General features: G+C 36.9%; 1 protein-coding gene across 1 annotated transcript; it reads right to left on the reverse strand.

The window, feature by feature from the left end:
- Nucleotides 1-3,302: 3,302 nt before the first annotated feature.
- Nucleotides 3,303-8,132, reverse strand: ASHR2 (ASH1-related protein 2). The gene is made up of 2 exons (XM_028220828.2): nucleotides 6,617-8,132; nucleotides 3,303-3,751 (listed from the first exon to the last, which is right to left on the reverse strand). Exon 1 carries the CDS (start codon nucleotides 7,970-7,972, stop codon nucleotides 6,647-6,649), a length of 1,326 nt encoding a protein of 441 aa, XP_028076629.2. The 5' UTR covers nucleotides 7,973-8,132; the 3' UTR covers nucleotides 3,303-3,751; nucleotides 6,617-6,646.
- Between the last annotated feature and the right edge of the window lie 2,533 nt (nucleotides 8,133-10,665).

The raw sequence follows: 10,665 nt of genomic DNA on the forward strand, positions 1-10,665 counted from the left end.
TCAAAATTTGAACAGTTCTGTCACTGTTTAATCTATAAACTGCTGGGCAGTTTCTGGCAATTATAAACCTGTCAAAAAACAATTTTAAATCTGTTCAAAATTTTAATCTGTTAAGAAATCAAATGAACAGGTACAAACAGGTAACTGTCCAGCAGTTTCTATCTGTTGGAAAACTGCTGTAGTTAAAAGACCTGTCTGGCAGAAATGAATCTGTTCGAGTTCAAACAGATTTGAAAACTGTTTGAACAGTTTAATCTATTTTGGAAAAATGGACAGGAAGAGGTAACAAAGGTCAAAAAATTAAATTCAAGTTTTGAATTAATTTTGTAAAGAATTTTTGGAAAAAAATCAAATAAATTTTCTCTAAAAAATTAATATAAGAACCGACCTGAACCCTGACCCACAACCCATACCCGACACGGCTCGGCTGGACGGCGACGCGCGTGTGGTGGTTTGGGCTAAGGTTTACTTTGTCCATAACTCTTCCCTTCTACAAACTTGGAGTGCTCCTTGGGGCTCAACCCAAGTATTGTCACCTAGAACTTATATACACACATAAGTTCTCTTTAAGTTTCAATGTGGAACAACTCATTTTCAAAGAAACCCACATTTACTTCTTTAAATGTTCATTCTACAAACCCGAAAACGACGTCAAGTTCTCATTCACACATAAATGATTTTGACGAACTGTCTTCACTACGTGACTTGTCACGTGGCAAGAAACACGCACCTCTTCAGATCCACCCAAAAAGACGTTTGAGACCCACTCAATTTTAGGCTCAAAGTTGACCCAAAATATGTCTTATAAAACCAAATTTTCCAACAAATAAAACCTCAGTAATCCAAATCTCAACAATTTAGACGCCGACAAAGAAATTGATGGAGAAGAGAGACTAGATACCAAAATAAATCACTTTGTTTGATTTCATTTTTTCAAAAATATTTTTCAGAAAATTTTACTTTCTTGTTTTCCGTTTTTTTTGTTTTTACTGAATTTTTTAAATATTTTAAGCAATTTTTTTTTATTTTTTAGACATACCTAACATAAATATACCTAAAAAATAAAAAAAAAAATTACGAAAAAAATCTTTTAAAAATTCACTAAATACCAAAAATATAAAAGAAATACAAGAATTCAGTACATTTTTTGTATTTTTATGTGTTTATTAATTTTTAAAAATATTTTTTCACAAATTTTTTACTTTCTAGATACATCTAAGTAAGGTGCATCTAAAAAAGTAAAAATATTTAAAATTTTAAAAATATTCACTAAAAACAAAAAAAAAAACATGAAAACTAAAAAATTCAATTTTCAAAAAATTTAATCCAAAAAACTCAAATCAAACACACTGAATAGTCTTCTCCAATGACCAAGACCATGGGGTTAAAGAAAACCAGTTGAGAAACTCATTCATATTGTTTTGTTCTGATTTTTAGAAAACAGTTTTCAAAAAATTCTACTTTTTTTATTTTCTATATTTTATAATGTTTTCAATGATTTTTTTAATATTTTAAGCAATTTTTTTTAAAAAAAAATTTAGACACATCTAACATAAATACACTTAAAAAGTATAATATTTATGAAAAAAATCTTTAAAAAATACACTAAATACCAAAAAAATACGAAAATTCAATACTACATTTTTTGTATTTTTATATATTTATTAATTTTCTAAAAAAAAATTCACAAATATTTTATTATTTAGATACATCTAAGTAAGATGCATTGAAAAAAGTAAAAATATTACTTAAAATTTAAAAAATATTCACTAAAAACAAAAAATACGAAAAATAAAATACTCAATTTTTAAAAAACTGAATTCAGAAAACTGAAATCAAATCTCAACGTGAAGACCAACACCTCTCCATAGTTGCAGCAATAACGTTGAGCTTACACAACTACAGAAAGGGTACAAGAAAAAGACGCCAACAAGAACCAAAGCATATCCACAACTCACAAAATGCCTCTCAGAAGAAACACCTGAACAATGATAGCGAGAGATAATAGAGCAAACAAAGGTCTATAAGACTAGGAATTGTGATCAGCCACTCCAGGATGTATCATAGAGAAGGATCAAGTGGAGTATACAAAGGGCTGAATGATGAACCAGAATTTCGAAAAAGAGAAGCTCTCAAGCCACGGGGATGTAGTGCAATCATGCATGGACAAAAAGTTGTACATCTTTTGTAAAGCCAATTAAATACAATTACTTACCTGAGTAGACATAAACTCAAACCCTACTTTGAGTGGGATCAAACTGCTAGACTTTCACTTTGAGAAAATGTGAAGCCATCAGAACAAAGGCCACTCCCAGCTGCTCATCCCCACAAAACAAAGGGTGCTGTGTGGGGTGAACTGGATACGGGACCTAATCTCTGGCATAATATGTGCAAAGTGGTTGTTCTTACATTCAAATTCGTGTTCTCATACTTGGAAGCCAAGCTTTCACCACTGCACCAAGCTTCGTCCTAGCTACTAACTGATAGCTCAAGTGATATCCCACACTTGAAAAGGTTGCATACTTTAAGTCCCAGTATGAGAACAGCAGTATCATGGTTGGTTTCTTGTGTGTGTGTGTGTGTGTGTGTGTGTGTAGGGGACGGGAGGGACCATGAGCTTGGATAGAGGGGTAAACCAATGACCAAGAGAAAACATAAACAAATATTTACATGACACTCATTTTCATAGAGAAATAGTTAGAGGAGACGGGAAAAAGAAAAAAAGAAAAAAAAAAGGAAGGGAGAATGGTTTATAAATCTTTAGAATTTTAATACTCTTGATGTCATGAAGTAGCACGCTATCTCCTTCGGATGCCATCATGGTAAAAATGAGAGTGGAGAGTTATTTTCATTTTCATTTTCATTTTGCAAGTGGGGGTAGTCTATCCAGTGTGCTACGATAGAAGAACAATAAATTGGCGAAGAAGCAAATATTTATCCTGACAAAATCATTTCAGATGAGAGGAAGGGATTTAAAAACTGTAAAATAATATATTACTATTGATGACATGATGTAGCCCATTATCTCCTTTGGGTGCCCCACAGTACAACAGAATGTGGAGAGTGATCTCATTTTCATATTTGCACTTTTAGGTTCGTTAGTGATTCACAAAGTTAATAAACAAAACTGTGTTCAAGCACAATGACCAAAACAAGGCAACAAAATAAACAAACAATTGGTTAAAAGGAGTAAACTTCTTTTTTTTCTCGTTTTTTTTTATTTTTTATTTTTTTACCAAAGACTCTATTGAACAATTCCACAAAGTTAAATGAACAAAAATGTGTTGAAAAATTCCAAAAGGTTAAGAGAAAGCAGTAGCACCTCTCCTGATATTCAATATCCACCAGCACCCCTTGTTTTTTTATTGCAAAATCGGATATTAGCCTCTGACCAAACTCACAACTCTACTCAATCTCAATAAATTATGCTGCTGCAACTTTGAAATATTGAATTAAAAAACTGCAGTCAAGCCAGAGACTTGAAAGGGAAGTTATGGGGCTGTTTGAAAAGAAAAAGGAAAAAAATGAGGCCAAAATATGTAGGAGCAAAACTACCTGGTATCATCATGGTACTACCACTCAAAAACAAGAAAACCATAATCCAATAAGCAGGGGTGCATGTAAGGTAGCATAGAATCTACCTCAACATGAACCTTAAGATGTCAGCAATCCTTCAGCATTTGCATTTCACTAGCAAAGAAAAATTCATAAGAAATTAGAAGAGAATGATGTTCCATATGCCCCTGCCAACCTGCAACCACAAAATGCCACACATCTGTGAGGATGCACCCTAACCGAATAAAACAACTCCAAGTTAAAAATATATAAATTCCCAACGAGGTAACCAAGGGCATAATGCAGCATAGCAGTGGAGCCAAGATCACTATCTAGTATAGGGGAAGAGAAGCCCAGAAAAAGAAGTATGCTTAAGAGACACAGGCTCTCTAGGTAACTGTTAGTGAAATTTCTGTTTAGGCCTAATCGATAGAGGCTTAACAACAAATTTACCAAACAATCAAAAGAAATCAAGCAATTGTGTATGGTTCTAATGCCTTGAAGATTCGAGGACTTCTTTGGAATGAATAACTGATGAAAAACGAGACAAAGGATTGAAGAATAATAAAAATCGTATTAATCTTCAATGCAGAAAACAAGTACACTAATTAAACAGTGTTTAAGTACAAAGGAAATTCTATCTAATAACTACTCCTAATCTTGGAATTCTAGCAACTACTCCTAATCCTAAATTATGACCCAAAGTGTACGAGTAGGAGATTGAATTTTTGAGAGATCCCATTCCATTTGTAATGAGAGGCTATTTATAGATAGTGCATGAAACAACCACCACCCAAGAACCACCAATAACCCTCCACATTCTCCATCTTCAACCTTGCGTTGCCACTCATCCTCCATCCCTTCAATCTTCACAACTTCTCTTAACTTCCACTTAAATAAGAGAGTGTCACATGTGCTACAATAACAATACAAATAACAATAACAATAATAATTACTATAATAAAAATAATAAATCTGGATATGGTTGTTGTTATTCTTTAAAATGAATCGTGGCATAAATGGACAAGCCAAAATCAAGAGGAAATAATTTATGGTGCAAAAAGCAATCTAATATATCGAGACAGCTAGTAAACTTATAGGCCATTTACATATTGGAATGGATAGCAGAGAAACTGTCATCAATCTGTGGCCTTGGAAAGAGTGAAAGCAGGGTAGATTAGAACCTCTGTTTTAATTTTTTAAGTGCTTGAGGATGCAGAGAAGACAACTACTACTAATCAGATTTTGTAATTAATATGGAAGAATCTCAACACCAGTGTATTGCTAATTTCCTTTTTACATTTTAAGGACATGGGCATGTGTCCAAGCAAATTACAATATATTGCATGGGCATGAGTACATATGCGTCCAAGCAAATTATGATAGAATCCTAGCTCATGAATTAAGTTTGGTGACTTTGGTAAGATCATCTAACTATAAGGTTCACATCTTCAAGGGCACATTTGTACATTTGGACAGGATAACTAGATAGGATAGGATATTGTTCGGATCAGAATGGAAATTGGATCCCACGGGATAAGATAATATCAGTCTAACATTTGGAAGGATGGGATTGAAGACCGAGTATAACATGGCATTCCAACACTATTCCTATCCCCTCTCCTTGGAAACTGACAAGATTAAGGTAGGTTTATATCATTTTTACTACTAATTGACACTATTTCTATGTCTAGGCAATTTAAACAAAGTTTTGGGGGAAGACAAAAACATTAATATGTTGTCCGCGATTCTAACCAAAGTTATCATTCATAAGTGAGCATTGACTACACTAACTGTGTATCATGTGCATTTTGCTTCCTCTTTCCACTTTTCCATTAAAATGCTTGCTCTTATGTCTTTTTCTTTTGAGTGGTTCACTGTCTTCTGATTCTCTCAATTTTGATATGAAACCTCAAGCCATAATTTTTTAACCAAATCTCTAGATTTACAAAGAAGAGCAAAGAATTATAGTTAAGTCTTTTGACATAAACATTAAATATAATGTGCAATATTAAGAGACTCAACAGAAGTTATAGCATTGAAGAAGAAGAAACGGTGGCAACCAACAAATATCAATGACTATGTCAAAGGCAGCAAAGTCTGAGATGGAAAAGAAGCTGTCAGGGATGGCAGGCGATGCAACCGATGATCATGTTCTTTTCCATACCATTTGTGCATGTTAATCAGGACACTAATCCAATCTAACAAATATGTCCCAAGGTAAATATTTACATTCTTGCTCCTTGCTTGTGGTTGTTAAAAAAAAATCCAACAATAAGTATTGCTACTCAAGGGCAAACTCGACAACCAAGCATCGAAATACAGACATTGGCTATTAGCAAAACCAATAGAAAATGTAGCTCAAGAATCCGAGACAAGCCATAGAGTGTCTAAAAGATCATGACTTGTAAGTCAATTACCATGCATTCTACCCATCTCTCAATGCCCAAGAAGAAAGGATAACATGATAAGCAAAGGGAATAAGGTTCAGCAATTGATAGACAGAGCCTTTTTTACTTTTCTTGTATGAACCATTAATATCACAATCAAGAGTCCGCCATAAACTTGACTTCCAGTGCATTATGTCAATAGGCTCTTAATGTTTATACCAGCTGATCAAGTAAAGGTAATTCCAAAAAGTTCACAGAGCTTACATTTGTGAGAAGCTTTCCATTGGTAATTATCAACACAAGTTTTGATGCAGATGTCATCAAAACCTCTGCTTGAGAGAAAATAAATAAATAAATAAATAAAAAATTGGCTCAAACTTATCAGAGAGCTATGGTTACATCAAACTAGCATATTCACTGAGTATAAAAGAAGCCAGTACTAATTTAATAAATAGTTGGAGATGTAGTAAAGATCACTAGAAGTTGCCAAGTATTCAGGTCCAAAGTCAGAATTAGCCAGCATCAAAAGATTAAATAGACTATGAAGAGCTAAAACTAATTTAGAATCATAGCACTAGCATTAAAATGAAAAGTGATGCAAAATATGAAAAGTAAGTGGATGGATAACAGGAGGAATTGAAAGCAAGGGTGGAGAGCCAAAAAAAACGTACGGAAGCACCAAGTAAAGTAATTCATTCCTCTCAGGGAGCATCATCATTTTTCATGTCGCCACAAACGTTACACTCCATTACACTCGATGGAATGCCATTTGACGGAGGCAATGGCGCCAATGTGCCCCAGCAATTCTTTCTATTACACATGTATCTCAAGAAGAAATATGCGTGAGGGAAATTATTTTCTTCATTGACCCCGCCATCCTCAGTGGAATCTTCCATAAGTTGATCATGATCCTCATCCATTGCCTCCTCTGTCTCTTCCTCCTCCTCCTCCTCCTCCTCCTCCTCATCCCCCTCGTCGTCCGACCAGTTTGCCTCCACCTTGCAGCGATCGCAGGTACAGGTGAAGCCGTAATCTTCCCTCAACCTCCGCTGCCTGTCCGAGTGGTTGAGGTTGACAGGGAAATAACTCAAACATATCTCCCTGCCTTGAGGAATATCATGAATCACCCTGACAACTAAGTCAGTGTTGCACTCGGAAGCAGTAGCAGTAGCAGTAGCAGAAGCATCAACGTAATCGAACCTACAAGCATTGGGGAGGCAATCATGATTGAAGAAGGAAGCATTGGGGTAGATACCGTAAGCCCTGACAGATCTCTCCCCATCTTTGGCTAAAGGCTCCATCAAACCGAAGGCGTTGAGTTTGTCCTTAGCCAGCAAAGCAGCCGTTAGCTCTAAGGAAAAACTAAAAGAGCCATGAGGAGCAGGAGGAGGGCAGAGGGAAAAAATGAGGGCATGAAGGAATAGGGCAGCATCATCGGGCTGGGCAGGGGACTTGCCTTGAAGGCATAGCAGAATCCGGAAATTGGAAGGAGAAACGATGGCCAAATTATAAGCGGCGACGAGGAAACGAGCTTGGAGTTGGCGTTCTTGATGGTGATGAAGCAGCGGCAGCGAAGAAGGACAATAATCTCTAAGGCGACTCAGAGCTTGGCAGACCCAAGGGGTGTGGGACGAGGCCAGAGCGGCTGATCGGCAGTTGGGGCCACAAAAGAGGTATTCCCCCGCTTCCCCTCCTCCTCCTCCTCCGAGTACAGCAGCAGCAGCAGCAGTGCAACTGCACGAGGGGCACGAAACAACAGAGGGACTCGAATGCTCTAAGATTCTGAAGCAATTGGAGCAGTAGTCGCGGTGCTGGTGGCGATGAGACGGAGATAGAGATGGTGATGGTGAAGATGGTTTCAAAGGAATAGCAGAATAGAGGAGGATGGGGGAATCCCTGAGGACCACTTCCCCTGCTCTTAGGGCCTTAGAGGCAACCAGTGCCCTCCCCCTCCCTTCAATCTCTGCCATCCTCACAACGGCGGTTGCTGCCGTCGTCTGCCCATGAATATCCTCCGCCGACGACATTGACTTCACAAAAGGTTTGAGGAGTGATGCTGTTCTACTTGTTCAGCTAGTGTGTCTTGTGCCTTATTCGGCTCCGCTGCGGCCGCTGCAAATGCAAATCGAAACACCCCTGGGTTTGGAGGGAGCATCTATTTGCACACGCTCAATCCTCTATTTGCACAACTTTCTTAATTCACACATCTAAAAAAATAAAAAATAAAATACTTACTCATTACACACACTTTTATTTCAATTATATTTCCATAAACACAACTTTCCAACTCTCTCCCAATCCACACACCTTCCAGACTGGCGACCACCTCACCGGCAACCACCTCGCCGGCGGAGACGCAACACCATCGTTACCATCTCCCTTCCAGTCGCCATTCTCACCCCTTCCTTCACCCACCGGCGACACTACCGCGACGCCCACCCATCCCCTCGATCTCTCTCTCCCTTCTCAGTCGCAAAAAGGGGGCTTCGGATGTTGATTCTTTCCAAATCTAGGTTCTCCTCTCTCTCTCTCTATCTCTCTCTCTGTGTATGCAGAATTGAGAGTCGCGAAGGGGTAGAAGCTGCGGTGGCGGTGGTGTTGTGTCCCGATGTGAAGGGTTACGGGAGTGGTAGGGAGGGTGGGTAAGTGAGCGATGAACGATGGGGTGGGGTGGGGCTTCAATTCGAGAAGAGAGAGGCGACGGAGGGAGGAAGGAGATGACCGGAGGAGGAGGCACTGTGCTGGGTATTAGGGTTAGGGTTAGGGTTAGGGTTAGGGTTTTAGTTGGAGAAGAAATGGATATTTTGGTAAATTTATTTTAGGATAAAAATGTAATAAAAAAAATATCATTAAGTGTGTGAGGAGAGGGGAAGTGGTGTGTGCAAATAGAGGCTCCCGGGTTTGGATATCCACGCTCCAAATTTCCTTACTCCACATGGGGTCATTTTATTTACACACCACTTTCCCTCTCAAAGCAAACCATTAATTAATTTATTTTTTATTACAATTTTAACCTTAAGTGAAATGACTATAAATGACAAGTTATGATACACCTCATTTGTGTATTTACCATAAAAGACAAGGATCAATATAATATAAATCATCAATTTCAAACTTGTTCCTTACGTATCTTCTCTGTCAAAAATCCAAAAACCCTAAAACCAAAATAAAAAACCCTTCAACAAATAATAAAAAATATAGTATTGTTGAAGATTTTGATTGGATTCAATGAAGGATGCATCTGACAATTCTCATTCGGAACAATGGAGCAATGAAAAGATTTTTTTTTTTTTTTTGTTATTGTTTTCGTCTTCGTTTTCGTTTATAAGTGGTAAATCGTTGTTCGGTTAACCAGAGGTGCATGATATATCATTGTTCAACAAACTACAATCGAACAAATTACATCTGTTCAACAGACTACATTCGAACAACTTATATCTGTTCAACAAACTACAATCGAATAAATTATATCTGTTCAACAGACTACAATCGAACAACTTACATCTGTCCAACAGACTACAATCGAACAAGTGCAATTTGTTCGGATTACTACGGTCGAACTTTTTCATTTAATTCAACTCTGTACTGCCGAACAGTTATAAATTTTTATTTTTTTTTTCAGAACTATGTTGAGCAACACCACCAACGACGTCTTGATGAGTGTTTTCAGCAATGGTGTTCACCGGTATGAATAGAGAATGAAGTGGGAGATGAATATCGTGGGTGTGGGGTGTGTGGTTGTGTGAGGGTAAAGATGAAACTTTGTCTGTATATTGTTGTGGATGGGTGTGTGAGTAAAGGTAAATATATAAATTTGTGGTGTGTGATGAGAAAAATATTTATTTTTGCAAATTATTTTTGATGTGTCTTTAGAAGTGGTTTGCCTTGAGAGAGAAAGTGGTGTGTAAATAGAGCCTCCCCTCCACATGCTTAATAAATTTGTTCAAAATCATAATTTTATCCTTTAACAAAATTACTAACTCACCCACCATCATCTCACCTACGCATCTCACAATTTCTGCATACACATCTCACCTACCACTATCTGACCAGCCACTTTACCGCCAGTCATCGCCTCACATGCCCAAACCTCAACCATACAAAGTGGGGAACACAGATCAAACAATTGAATTGATTAATCACGAAGAAAAGGTTACAATACATTGATCACTCATAAATTGATAAAATATCAGGTTCAACCATGAGTCCATTCAAAACAGATGGGTTGTGTAGAAACTGAACTTGAATCAAAACAATATATCGGAGGAATACAAAACGAAATATAAGAAGATCGATCTTTAACGCACAAACAGAATCAATCCAAGCAAAATCAAAACTTTTTTCATTAACTTTTCAAATTTGTACACAAGCATCGACAGATTCGCATCTAAAATTAAAATCAAACAACAAAAATATGAAACCATCAAATCAAGTCTACCAAAATGAGAAAGAGGACAACAAGTAGATTCAGATCGCAGTGTACCTTGTATTAAGGATGGAATGAGATGATGTGCACAGAAAATGTAAGGGTATATTTGGAATGTGAAATATATGGACTGAGAAAAAGAAGTAAAAATCAAATAACGAAATGTGTGGATTGAAAAAAGATGTATACAGAGATAATTTGGTGTGTGGAAATAGAAATTCCCCTGAGATTTCAAACTAATTCATTAATAACCTTATAATTCTCGAAATTACATCATCCCCTCAATGTTTATAT

Source organism: Camellia sinensis, chromosome 10 (genome assembly GCF_055761805.1).
Source record: "Camellia sinensis isolate YWXY chromosome 10, ASM5576180v1, whole genome shotgun sequence".
NCBI classification, from domain to species: Eukaryota; Viridiplantae; Streptophyta; class Magnoliopsida; order Ericales; family Theaceae; genus Camellia; species Camellia sinensis.

Excerpts from the sequence above, each read along its gene's own strand:
- ASHR2 (XM_028220828.2), bottom strand. The coding sequence starts at position 7,972 with ATGTCGTCGGCGGAGGATATTCATGGGCAGACGACGGCAGCAACCGCC.